This window comes from Anas acuta, chromosome 8 (assembly GCF_963932015.1).
Source record: "Anas acuta chromosome 8, bAnaAcu1.1, whole genome shotgun sequence".
In the NCBI taxonomy this organism is placed as follows: Eukaryota; Metazoa; Chordata; class Aves; order Anseriformes; family Anatidae; genus Anas; species Anas acuta.
The window spans coordinates 12,793,225-12,814,265 of NC_088986.1; the positions used below are offsets into that span (position 1 = coordinate 12,793,225).

Below are 21,041 nucleotides of genomic sequence, written 5' to 3' on the forward strand. Positions count from 1 at the left end.
AAAGTAGTCATTTTTAATCCAGACATTATTTATTATATTCTGAAGCACACCTTGAAATGCAACACTGAGCACAAATTTCTCTTTGATTGGTTTAATGGAAACAATTTCTCTCTTCAGCAAGCACTTGCTTTCACAGTGAAACCTTAACATTTTACTTTTATCTGTCTTGTCAATCACTGGTATATTTTTTCTTGCTGTCGCCACCTGGAGGTGTCATATACCTCTCAAAAGAATACAATCTGAAAAGATGCTGAGCAGTTTTTATTTTTCAAACCAGACAACTACTTAACAGTCAATATGACAAATAGGTCACAGAAAAATAAACTGTTTTTCCATCAGCTGATGCATGGCACTTGAGCATGTTTCCTTAACTTGCTCATTACTAATGCCCAGCTGTTATTTTACCAATTCGATATTTCATATCCTAGACTCATAGAATAATTCAGGATGGAAGGGACCTCAGAAGGTCATCTCATCCACTTTCCAGCTCAAAGCATGATGTTTTATCCAGTCCTCCAGTCCTAAAATCTCTGAACCTTTTTTTTTTTTTTTCCCTTTAGTTTATGTCCATCATGTCTCCTTTCTGCTAGGGGCTTGTGTTACTAAGGACTGTGACAAATAAACCTTTTTATTTATCACCAGTATTTCTCTGTGCATTAGGAAGGACAGTTACACTATCCTGCAGACTCTAAGTTGATGAATCTAAGAAAGGTTTATTTGCTCCTTATGTACTGTATTAAAACATGAAAACTAATCTTTGCATTTAAAGAAAACAGTTTCAATGAAGATCTGACCCATAGACTGGAGAGCAAAGTCTTCCTATAAAAGATGTTCTTTTATTAAAAAGACTATTGTCACCTAAACACTTCATGATGTATTTTCTTTCCAAAGAACTTTTTCAATCTCACTGAGCACGCTGAACTCATTATATAGGGATGATTCTTTGTCCAGACAGCTTTACTATAGGTTACTTTTCTGCAGGAGATTAAAAATGATGCAATGGTAGATATCAATCTAAAAATACTCCTTTAAGTAACATATAACTACATTTTTGCAAACCTGGAAGAACATATAGAACATCGAAGGAAATATAACAAATAATTCAGGATGAATAATAGATAACCATGAGAACTTTTCCATTGTATTTATTTAAATCAAAGGAAGTATGTTGAGATGTGAAAGTTAAGCACTTCAGTTTATTCACATATTTTACATTCAAAGGACCAACCAAAATATGTTTTTTTTTTTTTTTTCAGAAAAAAAACAAACAAAACAAACTCTTGTGGTTTCCAAAATTTTGACAGAGACATGGAATATACTTAATGAAGTATGTCATTGCAGTATATAATGTGAAAACCTTGTGTATACAGGTAAAATCCAAACAAAATGACCATTACTAAAATAGGGTTCCATTTAATATAAATAAAATTCAGAATAATCCTTTATTTTAACAGACAAAACAACAGTGGGATTTATTAACAACTACATATTTACAGTGTTTGACTGGTAAATATACTGGGCTCCATTTGAGATCCTAGACACTTCCTGAGAAGGCCACATGGGCTAAGGATCGCTCAGCACTTCACATAAGTTATGTGCTAAAATGATGAAATTAAAGCGTACTTTTAAAAATGAACACAATGGCAAAATCAGAACTGCTGATGCAACACGTTCATGTCCTGATGCAGCAAAACTTGCATCACAACAAGTTCTCTCTTTGATATCAGCAGGTTTGTGTATGCTCCTAAAGTTAAACACAGGATAAGCGTTCCAAACTCAGGAGCCTTGGAGGAAGACAACTGCTTGAAACAGAGATGCTACAAATAGAGAAAACTGCTGTACAAATTTTGCACAATATGGACATACAAATTTAAATCTGTATTCTTCTCCATGGTTGATTTCTACCTCTTTACTTTTCATTTGATCCTACAAGGTCTGGATTCCAACTATCTCTATCATGTCAAACTTGTGAAAACGTCTCTTTCCCACAGCCTCCCAAATCATAGTGCCAGTTTAGCAGATCTCAGTCTTTTTGGCAATTAAATTAAATTAAAACAAGAAACAGATATTTTTCAAAGTATTCACAAAATAATCTTTCACTTACAGAATGGCTGTTCCACCATTCTTCTATCAGATCTGATCCCAGTTCTTTAGATCTAAACAGTTCTTTAACAGTTACAAAAATAATAATAAAAAAGATTAATATACAAATATATATTTCAGAGTGATAAGAGAATAATATTTTAAAAAATGTTGTTGTTTTTTTGTTTTTTTTTTTTTTTTTTAAATTCTACTTTAAATTAAAGGAAACGTTTTCAAAAGTCTGGACTGCAGCAGATCTTTATCTATTGACTCTTGAATGGAACTCATTCCCTGCATATGGCCATACAGAACTTAATGTAAGAAACTAATTACTATGAAAAGACAGTGAGCAAGTTTCTACTAGCAAGTGATTCAAAAAATCTGCTGTGCCAGTTGCTTTCTGGTATCTCTTGTTCAAGAACCTCAGATATTTTTTAATATCAGAAAGAAAATATAAGTCATGAAAAGTCCTGAGCTCCTTTAGAAACTTGCTTCTTTCCCTGGTCTTCATTAATACATGTTCTGCAATAATCCAGTTTGTTTTGTATACTCTTTGTATACAGCACAAAATAAATGCTTTGCATGAATGCACAGGTATGTACAAAACCAGTCAGTAATTTAGTTAAGTGTTCACTGGGTCATTTCATACTTTCACAATACCATGTTTTCCTGTAATATCCTCAATGACGTCATCTAGGTTGCTCCCTTTTAACACCATGATGCTCATGCAGGTTTTTCTTCTGTTTACCTTAAGCAGCCAAAACAGCAAGGGACATTTTTGAATAACCTATAATACTCTTCCTGAATCTGAAATGAAAATAAAGAATTGGAACATGAAACAGATATATTAATACGTCTATATGTGTTTTAACTAATTGTGCACTGATCCCTTTGCTAGATGTTTCAAGGTGGAGCTGTTTTATTTTTATTTTTTGTTTTACTTTAGGGCAGGACACTGAAAAAGGATAATCTCAAAATTGCTTGGGTAATATGAATCCTGCTACTAGCTGCAAAGACTGGAATTGAGCTTTGCTGAACCCATTATATTACTTCATCTGGTTAATGATGAGTTCTACATTTTTAAAAAGCATTTTTCCATGTTTCATATTTAAAAAAAAAGGGAGAAAATTTGTGCGAAGGCAAGAATTGGACAGTGGTTCTGCCTCTACCAAAGGCAACAGCAGTATATTTCCCCTCTTCCTTTCCCACCCTCATCAAGGGCACAAGGAATTCCTGCCTTGCTCTGATAAAGTGTTTGCACCACAACTTGGCTTCAAGGCTGAACATGTGCCTGCATGGTTATATGTGACTTCCCCCAAGGAAGGGGACACTTACTTTTCTAGACAACACACAAAGAAATATGAAGATGAACATCCCCTGAAACGCATTGAAGATTGTAAACAGATACGCAGTCACCACAGATCCCTGTACGACATGAAGGACGCCGAAGATCCAGGTAGCCCCAAGAAGGAACAGGAGAGCAAGAGCACCTCGGGCACAGGACCTGGGGAAACATTGCAGACAACATGCAGGCACATGCTGTTTCCCCCACTTCCCTGCTTGAAAAGGGGAATAATACCTAGACAATTGGTTTCAGCTGCCACGGCCTAAGTGCAAATGCATGGGCTGCTCTTTAGGGTGTGCTGTAGAACTGTGCCATGAATAAGCTCACACAATCACTGCAGAAGAGTAAAAGAGTAAAACTGGAGGGCCTTAACACACTGGCTTCTTTAATCTTCCAATATGTTTTCTCTGGTGTACTGCAGCACCATATGATTTTATTTAAATCTACTGTTAGTGTAATTCCCCAAGGAAAAACACATGTCTGTTATGAAGCATTACCCCACTTCTCCTCCCCCCTCTCATTGTCCTCAAAAAATAACCCAGAAAAATGTACAGTATGCTCTTAGGTCAGTACAATTGCGTGACATCAAAGGGTTCCCAGGCTGCCTCTCAGGTTCACTGTAGAAAACAGTGCAAGTTGTAAAACTAGACTTTCTTTCCATCTTTCTCTTTTTAAAAATATATTTTTTGTTTTTAGAACACAAATACTCTCAAATATTTCCTGGGTCAGTGTATTGATACTTTAAAATTATAGGAGCTGATTGGCTATGTTTTTTTGATTGTTTGTTTGTTTGTTTGTTTTTTCCAACATGCTGTAGAGCCCAGCTCACAGACTTGAGCAAATTGCAGCATGTTGTCTTGGAAATGAAACCACTGATTACTTTCTTATTCTTTCTCAGCCCAGTCATTGCAGGACTTCCTTTGAACAACAGCCATTTTTAGCCCCGTTCCTCTGAAAATGAATAATTTTCAACTTCATTAAAACCAGCTCACAACATGAAGCTATGAAGGGTGAGGAATAAGAGAAAGTAATCAATCAAACAATTGCTAAATCCTAACTATAAATCTAGTGCAATGCATTGAGACTGCAGAAGCGTTCCTAAGCAACACAAACAGTAAGTTGTTTTCAATGTTCCCTGTAGTACACTTCAGCTTTTCCTGCACAAACGGTTTTCAAGGTCCCTATAAATCAGTTTTAAAGAGAGTGAGTTGATGGAAAAATCATAGCAGCATGCAAAGTAAAAATCCTGGAGAGAAACACCCACACACACCCCAACACCGTAGAAGCACAATGTCCTATTGTAGATTTTTTTTTTTTTTTTTTTTTTTACAAAAAATATGAACGCCCTGATTCTGTTATCACTGGATTTTTACATGCCTTCTTACTTCAAGGCAAATATTTTGGTCCCAATTCAAGGATAAATTTTGAAATCTGTTTTGACTTTCACAGAGGCTGTAGGAAGTATTTAAGAAAAAAAATAAAAAAAAAAAAGGAAATTATTACTTTAACCTTTCCATCAGCCTTTACCCTTCAGTTGACATGGGCCACTTATTGTGTTCCTTGAACATCTCCCACAAGCCCAGTGTTACAGCATGAAGCACTGCTCAGAAGGAATAAAGATTGCAAAATCTACCTTTAAATCTATGAGGGAATAACAGAAAGAAAAAAAAAGGTGTCTTTTTTTTTTTTTCCCCACAAGTCTTCCAGAAAATTAAATTGTAATTTTTGAATCCTTGCTTTTGTCTCCATCTATATTTAAACTTACAGAAGGTAGAATTTGTATTAAATGGCAAACTTACCTTATATTTTCATAACAACTAACTTCTGGCTTTAACATTGCAGTGTGTCGAAATACTTTATAAATAATCACTCCGAAAGCCAGCAAATTAACCTGGGGGGAGGTAAGAAAAGACCTTTTTTTAGTTCAAACCAGGGTGCTTTTGAATTTCAGTAACTGTTACACATTTAAATGAAACAAGTCAGATATAGTTTCTGTATACATGAAACCTAGAGAATCCAGTGCCAGAAGGGAAAAAAATCCTTTTCTGATCCACGTCTATTAAAAAAATATGAGCCCTTTAATAAAGATTGATCAAACAGGGCTGTAACTCTACCTTATCTCAACAGTATCACTACCAACAGTCTGCAAATGTTTATTGATTTTATTGGTAAAGTTCTTCGATTTCCTGCTGAGATTTTTTCTTTTGTAAGTAGAGATGTTTAAGCAAAGAGAAGAAATGAGAAGAAATAATGAGAAAAAAATGAGAAAAAAATAAAAGAGCCCCCCCACCCCCTTTCCATTATACTGTTTAGATTTGACAAAATGCGTATCTTTTGTTTCTGAATCACATTAATAACATCATATGTTTGGAGATTTTTTGGGTTTGAAAATTTTTAAGTGGCACAAAAAACTTTGAGGTTACACCAAAAAAAAAAAAAAGAAACTAATTTTGGTTGAAATAGTCTTTGCTCAGTATTCTCTCCTCCATTTTATGTTTGTTTCCTTCATGAATAATATTGATGTGTGTATGTGTGCTTGTTTTCTGCCTCCTTTATAATGGCATTGTTTTATTTGAGTTTGAAACACAAAAAAGCAACTAAAAAAGCAGTTTCGTAAATTATGCTCAATTATGGTTCTGAACTTTGCTTGGATAGGATTCATTGGTCATTCACTTAAATTTCTACTGCATTCCTTTAACAATGTGAATGGGTTTGCTCTCTTGCTTAAAAAAAGCAAAAACAAAAACAAAAACAAACTTATTTTGGATCACAGCATTTAACATTAAAACCTATTTACAATGTTAATAATTGAACCAAATTTTATCTGGATGTCATCCAGATACTATTTGTAGATCCTTGGTTGTAATTCCTTGGTTGGTTCCTGTGGGTTTACATCCATAGAATGAATAGAATTAATACCTTCCCCAACTAGTTTCTTCAGAAAGACTGTGTGGTTTTCCTCCCTCCTTCTTTTTTTATTATTTAAAAAAAAAAAAAAAAAAAAAAAGCACCTCCAAAATGAAAACAAAAGCCTGCTATAGGAGCACAGCATCTCTTTAACAAGAATCACTTTCTTTTGTTAACACTTGTTATGTATGTCCTTAGAACGTTTTTGTTGTGTTGAGGGGGAGTATCTGATATTCAATTCAGGCTCTGCTTTAATTAGCTGCATGCTCATACTTTAATATGGCATAATGTATTTACAATTTGATAACACAGGAGATAGAGCTGATTAGCAGTTTAGGGAATTAATCCTTCACTGAATACCTTGTACTTGCACTGATCGTGAGAGCTATTTTGAAGCTCCTTGTATTTAAAATTGTAATCTATAATATCTCCTAAACCAGCAAGTTTTCAAAGTTAATTATAAGTCAGTCAGCAGTTGTGGGTAATTACATACAGACTTACTTTTTATCTTATATTTGTTGGTGAACAATATATTAAATAACATGGTGCGCACATTATAATCTGTGTAACCCAACTAATGTACATATTAAAATAATCTGGAAAAGGTAGGGTGAAATGTAATCAAAGCACCATGGGCACAGAGAATACACCCTGCTACTTCTTCAGAAGCTGTCAGCAAGACCGCAGCATGAACCACATAGCCAACTTTCCTCCCTGCCAGCCCGTCACCGAGATCACTAATGTCAATGAGAGCCTTCCTATTGCTGTTAATAGGCTCTTTATGAAGCTCTGTGGGCCAAAGTCCATTATCCTTTGGCCACAGAAAACAGCTGCAGAACTGGAGAGGTTTTTCTGAGTGAGGACTGGGCTGGCAAGGGGCAGATGTGGGGCCTTGCAGTAGAGGACTCCATTTCTCTTTATCCCAGTGGGGCTCCTTTACACAAATACTATTTACACTGTCTGTTGCACAGGATAATAGGATTTTGCCCTCTGCATTGAAGTAATACCCATTAACTATGATCTTTTCATTCATCAATTCATTCTGATGGGAATAATCTGTACATTTCAGGAGAACGAAAGAGGTTAACACCGGTTCTCGGAGTCAGCTGCCAGAACGCAGTCATGGTGCAATAAGTCTCAGGTAGCCTCACAGGAGGTAGTGTTACAGGGTAATGAAGGTGAGCTTAACTTCTGAAATACCCACTCATTTCCAAGATTTATTAAAGCCTTAAGTAGGTTTTTGCCCCATTTAGAAGCACTCCATTAATAAAAAATACCTAGAGCAAAGTGCATAGACTGTTTTATACAATGTTCAGTGTCTCAAAACGGTAGCTTTTAGACAACTTTTTTTTTTTTTTTTTTTTCCCCCTTTTATTTTCAACCTAAATTAGAGCCCTCTGGCACTGCATTTTGTCCTTTGGAGGACCTCGGTTAGGTAACAATAAAGTTGTTGTAACAGTCCTGAAGTGCAAAAAATCCAGCAACACTTAGGGGAAAGAATAACATGAAATCATGGGTAAAGCTATCAGAAAAAAAAAAAAAAAAAGTTAATGTTAATAATGTGTTAGGTCTAGTCTTTGGAGAAGACTAGAAGCCAAGAAGTCAAGAAGTTCAACATGCTCTGCTTCAGCCTGAGACCCTGCATGCTCTTTACCATGAGCAAACCAGTAACCTCAAAAATTGGATGGTTGGACTGAATAGTGCTAAAAGGGAAATGACCTTCATATAACTGATATCCTCAAAGACCCATTCAACAGCTGGGCCAGGAAGTTGAAACACCCCAAATGTCTGACCCAAGATATGACCGCTTAAGACATATTGCATTTATATTGAAAAGTGACCTTCAAGTGAAAATAAATGGAAGTAGATGGCTACAAAGGGCCTCCAAAATACAAATAGGCCCAAGAAATCCTGGATCTCCAAATTTTCTGTCTGGAATAAAGTGAGGATGAGAGACACTGATGCATCTAAAAAAGCCTCCAGCTGCTACTTTTAGCCAAATACCATGCTTTTTGCTTACTTCGGTTGTAATTGTGCATGTTCACTTTTTGCAGTTAAAGCACAATCTTCAGGTGCTGTTGCCTAAGCCTTTGATGACATTATAATTAAGGCTGCCTTGAGGTGACAGGCACGGTGAATGGGAATAAAATGGCAGGTCCAGAAGCAGCAGGCTGGAACGTCGCAACGTGTGCAGGCAGCTGTGACACCGAACTAGGGCAAGCATCGCACGGGCCTGGCAAGGGCCAGCCTGGGGACTGCTGCTGCCACAGGCTGACTTTGGGGAGAAGTTACCTGTATAATGAGCAGAGCCACTCTGCAGCTTTGGGCAAACCCAAAGTGTGAAGTGTTGCAGCACAGCCACAGTTGTATCAAGTGAATAACGATGTTACAGCACGACAGGGCAAATTCTTGTGCCTTTGTTTTCAGAGTTATTACATGGCTGAGCAGTCAGAGAGACTGCTGCATGTCCTGAGAGAGACTCCTGGGCAACTGTAATAGACTAAAAGGGGACTGCAGTGATTCCAAGCCCAGAACTGAATTCTTTATTTTTTATTTATTTTTTTTTATTTTTTAACAAACCACCTCAAACTGCTAATGAGTAAACACTGCATCCAGTCCTTATTATTTCACAAATCTCAGACTTTGTCATTGCAAGCCCAGTCCCGTGGGGTGCTGAGCATCCTCAGCCCTCCCCTTGCTCCTCTTCTCCCTGAGATATCGATGGAAATCAGATTTCACTCAGTGCTCAGGTGCACTACAAGACTAATTTCAATAATTAATCTATTCCTTTTTTTCTAAGTGGTTAATCAAAGACAAGGGTTGATATAGGAGCAACCTCCATTCTAAACATCTTGAGGGAATCATTTCTCCTTAAAGATATTTGTAAAGTGTTTTTAGCTTTCTTAAATTCTAGAAATGTTGTGGTACATTTATGAGCAAATGGTAGGAAACTTAAAATATGTTTATGTGAAATAGACATTGAATGGGGCAATTCTTAGGATCCCATGGAATCAGGATTTTGTACATATGGGCAACAACATTTATGTATCTATTTCACCCAGAATAATTTCCAGAGCCCCACACATCAGGACAAGCTAGGGTTTCTTGTATGCCTGTGACCATGTTTAAATGGAAGATGGTAAGTACTCAGTACACCTCTTTTCAGATAATCTTTGTGAGGGATCGTGAAGATTTAAGACTTTGGAGGGACTTCTGGCCCCATTTCACAAATGATGAAACTGTTTAATGGCAAAACTCTCATTGCCTCCCATGTTGTCAAGCCTTTTCCTCTACAGTTCACAGAGAGTGGTAGTCCCAAGGGATCTGTAGGCAACAGCAAGCACTGTCATGGGTTTCACTAGCATTTGCGTTTACCATGGATGCACACTGGTGTAGAGCAAAACAGTTAAATTTTCATGCAGTAGTGTTTTGGGGTTCTGCATGGTTCTGTTCGCATATTCAGTACTGTGGTTGTGGTGGGTACCACAAAGCAGGCATGTAAGGAAGAGTACACAGCTGTCTGAAGTGGTACAGGTCCTAAGATCTGATCTGACTCACAGCCACAAGTCAGACAGCATCAGTCTGGATAATTTCCTTTTGTAAAGAAATTCACAGGACAGAAAAAGCAATTGCAAATTCAAAGAAATTTCCCAGTGCTTTCCTAATAACCTTGTCAACAGCAAGGAGGTTTTGCCAAAGGAATTAGTCTGGGCAGCTCTGTTCAATCAATCAGTCACATATATTTTAGGATAGGATGAAAAAATCTGTGTGATGTGTACATCTGTGTACATTTCTTTGCTGATGCCTTCCTGCCTCTGTCTAGATATTACCACAGCTAATTGGACAGAGAACTTCTGCCTAAGCTTCTGTAATGAAGGAAAACTGCTCAACAGTGGGCACAGGTAGAGAAAGATGCTGCTGCTTTGGCTTCTACAGTTCTGGGACCACCACACTAGAATTTCACCCATCTACAATTTGCAGAAGGAAGTAATAGAGTTTTATAGATACCAAAACAAAATATTTATTAGGGTCTCTTTCCAAAGATGAGGATCCAGAAAAGCACTGAGAAACAATCTTGTCTATTGTCTGAGAAAATTACAAACTTCCCCGTTGATTACAAACTGTATTTTGCAAACTAAGTCATAATATAAAAATGAGCACATAGGTCCTAAAATGTTAAATGTTCCAAGCTGTTGGAGTTCTGCTAATAGCACATTGCTTAGCAACTGCTATATTTAAAATAGATCCTTAATTTCACTGTTAAATGTACGTATTTTACATACTGGAAGAGTAGCATAATGTTCTATCCTCAAATAAATATGATGTTAGTGCTTCACACTGCATGAAACACTTTCTGTGTAGGTACGGAATGATAGCTATTTTTAGTTGAGCACTGAATGGTATGAAATACACAAAATTTAATAAAGCATGCAAAACATCTGCCTGCAAATAAAAATATTTGCACTCATGTTGAAGAGTTGTAGTTTCTTTCGTAATTAATTACAATTAAATTGTAAGATACTGAGTGAAGTGATATATCATCATTTTGCCCCATCAAGGTAGCTGACAGCTGTCAAGTTTTGCAACAGAGATTTTTTTTTTCTCTTCCTTCCTTCCTCTCTCTCTCTCTCTTTTTTTTTTTTTTTTTTTTTTTTCAGCAAGACTAAAGAACTAAAGAGCACTTGAATGCTCAGCGGAAAATGGTCCATCTTTAATGGAGGTAGCTCACTTAGCACCTGGACATCTTGCAAACTGAAATAGATCAGGATGAGGTATTCAAGAAAATTTTGTCCAACAGTTTTTTGTTGAAAAATGTCAGTTCATCAGCAGTAAGATATTTATTGGTTTAGATTACATTTTCACCAGAATAGGCTTTCTGACCAGCATAGCTTTTCTGATTTAAACCAGAAAGGACAGTCACTTCTGAACAATGAAAAATTCCTGTGGATAGGACATTTATCCAGGGTATTATCCATGGGCACAATTTTCTGTTGTACTTAATATTCAGACTATAATATGACCCTTCATTCCTATAGCCTCTGTACCAGCTATTCACCACTATCGTTCCATTAGCCCTGCTGGATCCATTCCATGCCATATAAATAATTAAATATTCACTGGAGCAGGGAGACCTGGATCTCCCTCAGCCTGCAGTTTCTCAGCCAGGACTATCTAAAGACAATTCTTGTTTTAACAATGGAGTAATTGTTTAATATGAGACCAAGGAATTTCATGTAATTTCATGTACAATATTCTTGTGTAAAAGATACACTCCAGCTTTTCAAAAGTTATTAAAACACTTTAAACAGCAGCCTTTTAAGGCTCTCCAGTGTTACAAAGAAAGGCCAGTATAAGAAAGAGGCAGCTAATTCTAAAGATTCAGATATACTAGTTCTGATTCAGTCTGAGCACTTTACATTCAAACTTCAAAAAATGAAGCCCCCAAATCATTCCCTTTTCCTTTCTTAGTCCCTGTCTCAATAATTGATGAAACCATCTATATGCTGATGTCAGATCTCACAAAAAAAAGAATGAGAAAATTTCTCCTGCTGCTCTCTTAGGCATATACTTGAATTTTTTACATATATCATATTGAATTTGTCTCTTTCAAAAAATGTCTGAAGTTCAGAGCAGCTGTATCTGTATCAGTCTTTACAATGACCCTCATTATGAGCGTTTGAATTAATGAGCTTGTGATGGTCTGAATTCTGCCACAGAGAGCAATACATTTCTGTCTCTCTGTCTGTCTGGCTAATGGCTGGATAAAATGACAACATTCAGTGGGTCATCGTTATTTCAGTCAGGGGAGAACAGAATTAAGCTATTAACAATACAACAGCTTAAGCTTCAAAATGAAAATGTATGCCATATTAATTGCATAAAATTGGACACAAGCTGGCAGTCAAACAGTCTGGGTTTGTCTCCTCACTGATTTATCTCATTATCATGTCCCCAGTGAATATACCTTCTCGAATGCTTTAGGTATACAACAGCAGCCTTATTTGGGAGTAGAAAATGTAACAAAAACATTAACAAAACCCCTCTAGGCTGTATTTTGGGGAAATATTTTCAGCAATGCAGGATTAGATTTTTATGATTCTAAGATTTTAATACTTTCACTTGTTTAAAAGTGAAAACACAGCTAAATTTGTTTATTTCAGACCCTGTCTCAGGAAATACATAGTTTTCACATAGACTTACTCTTTCTATATGAATACATGAATATTTCAAAGTTGTTCTTTTACATACCTCAAGCTGTAGATTTAGACTCAATTTAATAACTAAGTAGTTTTCTTTATATTTTTAGAACACTTATAGAAAACTCTAAATATATAAATAAGTAGATGGGAGTTTATATTTTTCATCAGAGTAAACAGCTTCTCCCAGTCTTCTGGATTCAGTACTTTTTCTTATTGGATTGCAAAGCTAAACACATACCGACCTAAATATTTTAATTTAACCTCAGTTCTGCAGCCAAGAGCAGGAGAGATGAGCCAACATAGAACTGTGTCTGACCTTGGCCATAAATGTTAGCCCAAGTAGATACAGTGGTAGGACAGGGATCTGTCTTGCTCTCAGTATAATTATAATTAGATATGCTTTTCTCCTTTTCCAAGAAGCTCTGAGAAGGTGTACTTACTTGGGAGTTGGTAATTACATAAATCAGGCTGTTTGATGCACTCATTCCAGGTGCATCAAAGATTCAGACTACATCTTAGACCTCTCCCATGTACAAATGTAAACTTGTCTTACACTCTATCTGAAGCCTTATGCAGGAGCACTGCAGAAGCATTTTTTAGAGTTGAAAAGGACTGAAATAGTTGTATTTTATCTTTTAGCACAAGCAGCTCCAGTGAATGGAAGAGCTACCAGAATGTATACTGCAAGAGGAGTGTGACTGAGATATTGGGTCTGACAACAGGCTACTTTTGCCATTTTTGAGCTATGAATAGTGGGCAGAAAGCTGTCCATGCCTTCCACAGCCAACCAGATCCTGCGAAGGAGTTGGCCCTTTGCCTTTTAGAAGTATTTATGATTCTGCTGTTGATATGGTCACAAAATTGCCTGCTGTGGCTTATGGTTGTACTCAAAGTCACAAAAAGCTCTTTCAGTGACCACTTCTCTTCCAAAATGAATATTCACATGAAATTACTACTGTGAATATGAATTTACTTTTCTAAATGCCTGCAAATGATGAACCAAAGGGGCAGTAGAAGAGTGAAAGAAAATGTGATTTGAGTGAGAAAATATGCAGTGTGGATATAGTCAGTATGTAATTATTAAGTAAGTACAGAAAACATCAGTCTGTTAATTATCTATAGCAAATTTTGAGTCCTCTCAATGAAAAATTTAGGGTAAGTGTATGATTTATGGTAATTGTATTTATATCAAGGCAACAAAGAATCACTGAAAGCATATTAAGGAACATAATAATAATAATAATAATAATAATAATAATAATAAAACATATGACAGTTCAGAAAATTGTGGCATTCTTGCAAAAATCCACTGAGGCTGAAGATACACAGATACATTAAAATAGTGGGATGAGTTCGTTCCTACGTAATGACATAAGAGAAAGCAATTTTCATTTTGTGGACTAATGGTCACAGACTTTTTTCAGGTATTTCCAGGGACCTTAGATCAGGGACTTTAATGATGGTTTTGAAGGTCAAAGGGAAAGAAGGAAAAACCTCTTTCCTCTGAAGGTCCTGGCCTTGCTGAGAAACTGCATCCATTGGTATGGCAGTGTGGAAACTGTGGTTTAGAGACTAAAGCTGATCCTGTCAACAGAACAGGACCAGTACTTTCAGACTCAGTGACTGTTTAGCAGGTATTGCTGTTTGCTGAACAACATTGCTGTTTGAAATAATTTGTTTCAAGCAAAGTTGCAGACTCAGTCTCTAATGCCACTGTGTAATTAATTATTTCCACTTTATCCACAATGGCATAAGAAATGCCATGGAGACACCTTTAACTGAAGCCACAGAGGGACTAATGAAAAAGGACTATTATTTTTTCATAAAGAATAATAAAGCCATTGCTAGTCCCAGTAGGAAATTTATTTTCACTAAAAAGGCAGACTGAGGAACAAGAGTCGATATAAAAAGTGTTTAAAATAGCTATTTTCTAAAACTCATACACTAAACAGTACAGAATATATTTTCCTCATCTAGCTCAGAAACATAATGAGGCATTTGTTACAAGTAACCCTTAGGAAAAACAAAACAAACAATTATTATTATTATTATTAATAATATTAATATTAATATTAATATTAATATTAATAATAATAATAATAATAAAACAGAAAACAAAACAACAACAACAAAAAAACAGGCTATACAGAATTTCCCAAATCATAAATATTCAGTAAAAAGTATGAGATGGTGGTATGATTTATTATAACGGAGGCCAGAGGTCAAACAACTTTTTCCATAGTAGTCCTTAGAATATCAAGACATATCAAGAGTAATGAACATGACCTGCTTCACTGTGAACAGGAATAATAATGTGAAGGAGCCTAAGGAGACAGTGTACCTGATTGCATTCATGTGGGATTATTGGCTTTGAGGGGCTGTTATTTTTTATTTTTTATTTTTAATTAATTAATTAATTTAAAAGGGAGCAATGGACTGTCAGATCATGCTAAATATTGAAGTGTGAGAAAACAGAACAAACTCTTTGAATATTTACTTCTCTACAAGAAAGATGTTCATTTTGAATGGCCTAGATTAGAGTATTAAGTACATGAAAATTGTGATTATATGAGAAAACAGCAGAGTAATGGATTTGCCAGGAAATTTTTCTGCATTTATTGCAGCAGTATTGCTAATCCTGAGTCAACTGAAATGTACAGAACTGAGTAAGTATTAGAGCTGTCCAATAAGATTTGATGAATGCACTATTCCATTAATTTTACCTTTTTTTTTTGTTGTTGTTGAATAAATTATTTTACAAATAATGGTAAAATTAATCAAATAAATTATCTGATGAATATATTTTTTAAGTAATTGACTAGCTCTAATGAATATGCAGGCAGTTCCTTAATGAAAAGCATTACTCTACTGTTAACCTGCTTTCATCACTCATATGTCACTTCTTTTTTATATTTTGCAACTGCAATCTGTATATTTTATTCATTTACCCATTCATTTATAGGTGGGAAGTTCAAAACAGTCTGGTTAATCAATCACTGCAATTCTTAGAATATTTTTGCTTGAAAGTTGATTATTAATTACATTTATTGCATATAGGAATGCTTAATAAAAAGAACCTGGCTTTTTTAAGCCACCTCTCCCAACAAATACTCTTGGCTTGTATGTTCCAAGTCAAGTTTACAAGAATGCTCTGCAAATTGCAGAGTCCATTTATAAGCCAATTTTGTAGTTCCAAACACTACAATTACCAATTGTTTCAAGAAACTGGAGCTTGAAGTTGAGCCAGACACCTTCAAGGTCCCTGAAAACACATACTAGAGGAGTAAAACAAAGAGGAGCATACGAGAGCAACTCAAGAGCATCCTGCACAGTGCTAGGATGTTTGGATAAAAGCCACATACAGGATTATTTGGATGGTGTGCAATTTTGGATGTTCCAACCTCAAAGAACAAGTCTGTATTTTGTCATTACAGAGGTGGTCTCAACAAAAAGTAGTGATAGATTTATACTGTTAAATGGCAAATTACACCTGTTAATGTTACATGTCAAACTTCTGAGTCATGGTTCCTCACAGGGGTATGACAATTTATTGTGGCAGTGATAGTGGGTGGAACAGTCAAGTCTGCACATCTCTGTCAATACTGCAAAAGTGCAAATCAAGTTATCACGTGTCCCTTTGAAATTTTTGCACAAATCTCAACAAAACAGTTTTTGAGAGAATGTTGTAAGAAAGAGGCATATTAAAAGGGTCCTCTATCATTACAGATAGAGTAGCAGTGATTCTCTTCCAAATTTTCCTGTTAATGGCTCATTGTAGTGGGTTTACATGGCAAGGTTTTGGTAGCAGGGGGCCATAGGGGTGGTTTCTGTGAGAAGGATCTAGAAGCTGCCCCATGTTTGGTAAGGGCCCCACTGCTGACCAGAGCTGAGCCAATAAGCGATGTTGTTTTGTGACTCTGTGAGAGCATATTTAGGACAGGGAAAAATATGCTGCACCACATAGCAGCTGGGAGAGTGAGAGGAGTGAGGAACAGCCTTGCAGGCACCAAGGTCAGTGAAGGAGGAAGGGGAGAGGCGCTCCAGGCGCTGGAGCAGAAGTGCCCTGCGGCCTGTGGTGAGGACCATGGTGAAGCAGGATGTCCCCCTGCAGCCCATGGAGTACCACGGTGGAGCAGGGTTCCACACTGCAGCCCGTGGAGACCACAGTGGAGGAGGTGGCCCTGCTGTGGCCTGTGGAAGACCCCTGCGGGAGCAAATTCTGGGCCAGACCTGTAGCCCATGGGCCACGCAGGAGCAGGTGACCTGGCAGGAGCTGCTGCCCATGGGGGACCCAGGTTGGAGCAGTTTTCTCCTGAGGGATGGACCCCGTGGTACGGACCCATATCTGGAGCAGTTCTGGAAGAGCTGCTGCCTGTGGGAAGCCCACGCCGTATCAGTTCATCAAGGACTGCATCCCGTGGGAGGGACCCCACAGCACAGGGGACGAGAGTGACTGAGAAGGAGCAGCAGAGAAGAAGCGCTGTAGACTGACCATAAGCCCCATTCCCCCGTTCCCCTGTGCCGCTCAGGGGGAGGAGGTGGAAGAGGGTGAATGGGGGGGGAAGGTGCTTTTGGTTTCTTCCCTTTGTTTCTCACTTCTCTAGCTTGTTAGTAATAAGCAATTAATCTTACTATCTCCCTATGCAGAGTCTGTTTTTTGCCTGTTACAATAATTACTGTGTGATCTTCTTGTCCTTATCTCAACCTTTGAGCCCTTTTCATCGTATTTTCTCCCCATTCCTCTTTGAGGAGGGGGAGAGAGCAGCTGTGGTGGAGCTCGGCTGCCCAATTGAGCAGAACCACAACACTCAGACTTTGGGTAAGTACAGCTTAATAGTCTTTGTCCAGCCTTTCCAAACAGCATAATTTCTGCCACTGGTTGGACATCTACCATATAGCTGTTCCTCACAGTAGTTATGAATGGAGGTACATATCCAAGGTGTTTGAAAGACAAAGTTCCCACAAATGTCAGCGATGTGGAAGAAAGCCCTTACATGTGTCTGCCTGCACTCAATGCAGTGTATGCCGTCATGAGAGGTGGGAAAAGCCTTGCAGAAGGCCTATACAATGGGAAGGAGTCTCTTTTTGGCTGACATTACATGCTCATCAAAACTGCAGCTGCATTACCCTGCAAAAAAAATGGTTATTTCCATTCTAGACATTTCTTATTGCAGGGAGATTATTATTTTAAGAGTGTATTGCAAAAGAAAATAAAATGTTCTAGGGATTTTTTTTTCTCTTTCCTACCTTTTATCTCTGGAGCTTATATTTATATTTGCCTCAATCAGGCATAGGTTTTGGTGTGTGTTTGTCCCTTAAAGCTTGTGATAAATTCACTTTTCTATTAAAATTTTAAATACTTGTTATAAATAATTTCACCACACTTGTATGCTTTGATCTAATCTATTGCATAGTTTTAGCTAAAATGGTTGTGGTTCTAAAGATTACAAGTATTAGGAGAAAGAAATAAGTTGTGGAAATTATCTTCAGCTTGCAGCTTGCTTTACAAAGGTTTAAAATGCCCTTTCTTTGCTAAAGAGTTTCTGACCCACTCTTTTTCATGTAGTCACCAATCTAATAATAATTTTTAGATGGGATCAATAAGGCCATTGCTTTACACTTAAGAATTCTAATAGGACCATAATATTAATAAGCAAACACCTTCAGAAGTAGTCTTACTGCTTAGCAATCAGAGGAGAACTTAGTTTGTACTCCTGATAAACACTTGAGCTCCTTATGCTTTGCTATTACTGCAGATTTAAAGCCCAAGCATGTATTTGAAACAACGTGCCTGGAGACAGAGAATCCACTGGTTCAGAACCAGTTCTGTTCTTCATCATTTACATGCTGTTTCAACAGCATATTCCAGTACAATCCAAACCACAAATCTCCTGGGGCCCCATTCACAGAAACTGAAAGCACCATTTGAGTACGTGGGCTTTTGTGCTGACAATGATTTTAATGTTTTTTTTTTTTTTTTGTGGAAGAATCAGCTTTGCAGTGAGTGGCTCTCCAGAGTTTTTCTATCCAAACTCTCCAGGCTGTCTTGGAAAACCTGTAGAATCAATGCCATTAGCAGATGAATCTCAGAAATAAAGGTGAGCGTGAAGCTGCCGGAGTTCATGGTTTTCTACTTGAAGTCTTCTATCTGGTTATCACAGAATAAAAATAACATTCCTTTCCAAAGGAATTAGTCTTAATTAGTCTTTTTTTCTATTTTTTTTTTCTATTTTTTTTTCCCCTTCTTTCTCTTTAATTAGCTATGGACAAGTTGGGAATCTTAGAAAGATAGGCCTCTGTAATTAAAAGGACTTCCTGACTGGCACTACCTTGGAAAGAGTTTAGTCTTTGTCACAGCGCCCATGCAGTGAACTCAACAGGAAGGCTGGACAATGGAAACAGAAATAGTGTCACCAGCACACATTCCACAGAGCAGACATTTAACACCAACTTCATCTTCTAAAGTTAGTATCTATTTTCACAAGGTTTTCCGTATTTTCCACGGAGAATAACTTGGATAGGACTGAGGTAGCTCCCTGTTCTCTTTGAAAACTTCCCTCTTGCAGATTAAGCTTCCAGTTGCTATTGCCCCTTAAAAACAAGTACTCAAATCTCCCTCTGAAAAAAACAATCACACAGCAGGCTAAGCAGTTCGTTGAAAATGCGGTGTGTTTCCTCCCCAGTGTAGTAGTGCACATGTATATGGTTATGAAGAGAAATAATACTATGAAAACAAGTATTCACAAAATGTTTCCATTACAAAGCCAAACATAGAAAAACAACCGAAGGGCTGTTCCCAGTCCAGCTACAGCCCCTTTATGTGGCTTAACTTAGGCAAGGAAACCAGAAAAAGACACCAGTTGTCTGCTATTCTCTTCCATAGGAAGAGTTCATCTGTACATAGGACCTGTACCTACTTCTGTTACTTCATAACAGAAGTTAAGTTGTCTGTAGCCTCAAAGAAAGGCTATGGACCTCAAAGCCCAGCTTGCAGGATGTGCCTCTGCAGCCAGCTAGACTTATCTCAGAGCCAACACAGACCTGCTCTGCCTCTGTACTGTGTACCTAGGGTCCCATAGCGCACACAGCTCATCTGGAGCTGAAAACAAGGTTGCAGATGCATACATTTTGGCCATTTTTAATGATTTGATAGCATAGCTTTCTTGTACTAACAGTGCAGTTATATGTCAGTGATCATAAATCTTCACCTGAAGCCAGATGAAGTATAGGAAGGAAAGCAACAAGAAAATATCTCAACCCTGCAAGCTGACTTCATGGAAGAAAGAGATAAGGTCCAAAGATGTAAAAGGAAATTGCCAACTTAAACTTAAGAACTGTAAGAATTTTCAGAAAATGCTAGTCTTTCCCCATATTAACCTGTCAGTGCCATCTGACCCCAGAAGCACAAAGCGGAGGGAGGTTGCAGCACCTTGCCTCTCTGTAATTCTGCTGTGCTCACCAGCAGGGTGAAGTGGGGAGTCATCACCTTCTGGTTGCATCTGGCAGGTTGCTCCCAGCCTACCCCCAGCCTACAGTAGGAGCTTGGGATGAAATTGGACCAGAGTTATACCTGATACTTTATTTATCTTTGAAACATCTAATGCACCGAAATAAAACTGTTTTACTATCATCTTGTGTGTTTTGGGCCCTGTCACTTCTTCCTTATACAAATCCTCACATTTATCACCATCAGCTTAAAAAGGAAGGGTTATTATTGACTTGACCATAGATTTTATAAGGCTTCACCATTGTACCTTCTCCTTCTGTTAGCTCCAGCTATTGCCCAATCACTGTCAACCTAGTCATACAAAATAATGCCCCATTACAGTTCGAATGGTTTGTTAAACTTTATAGCACTTAGAAATGCTCTTGAGACACCAAAAATGTCTTGATTCAGAATGGAACATATAATACCTGCCAAATTTGCAGGTTTGAAACCACTTCCAATAAGAATTAAAAAGGCCTTCTTCACAGCTGAAATAGGGCTATCAATACTTGACTTGTCTGCCCATGTGAAATAGTGGGTTCTTTTCTCTGACGTCGCAATTTAGTTTAAAATAGCTTTGATGATGACAGGGTACATGCGAGTGATAAAACCATAAAGATGACAGTCTAATCTTACAAAGATGACCGATCACTGATAAGAGATTAAGTCATACAACATTTGAAAAACCAGATTATCTGTCTGCTAGTACAGTGTCTGTGTACACCTCCTGCCGAGCCATGCTGAGATGCCAATGACATACAAAGATACTACTTAAAAACTAGAAATGCTTTTCTCAAACCACTAGACTGAAAAAAAGAGAAAGCAAGTGAGGAAAAAAAGCTCTGATCTTATATTAAGCTTTTTTTTTTTTTCTTTTTTTGTCAAACATTCATTTTTTCAGGCTAGTGAAGTATTTAAGCTGTACAGCATATAAACAATTTAGAGACACTATAAAAGGGTCTAAATTAGCCAGTTCTGCCCTATAATTAGCACTCACAGCTATGCTGGCAATGGGTGGGTG

General features: G+C 37.4%; 1 protein-coding gene across 4 annotated transcripts in view; it reads right to left on the reverse strand.

Moving 5' to 3' along the window:
• Positions 1 to 1,128: 1,128 nt before the first annotated feature.
• Positions 1,129 to 21,041, reverse strand: part of ADGRL4 (adhesion G protein-coupled receptor L4) — a 76,998-nt gene continuing 57,085 nt past the window's right edge. For all 4 annotated transcript variants that reach the window (XM_068690110.1, XM_068690109.1, XM_068690112.1 and 1 more), the window contains 3 exons: positions 5,227 to 5,318; positions 3,418 to 3,586; positions 1,129 to 2,889 (listed from right to left, as the gene is read on the reverse strand). In XM_068690110.1, the coding sequence (XP_068546211.1) occupies positions 2,827 to 2,889; positions 3,418 to 3,586; positions 5,227 to 5,318 (324 nt within the window). In that variant the 3' untranslated portion in view covers positions 1,129 to 2,826. The remainder of the gene's footprint in view (positions 2,890 to 3,417; positions 3,587 to 5,226; positions 5,319 to 21,041) is intronic.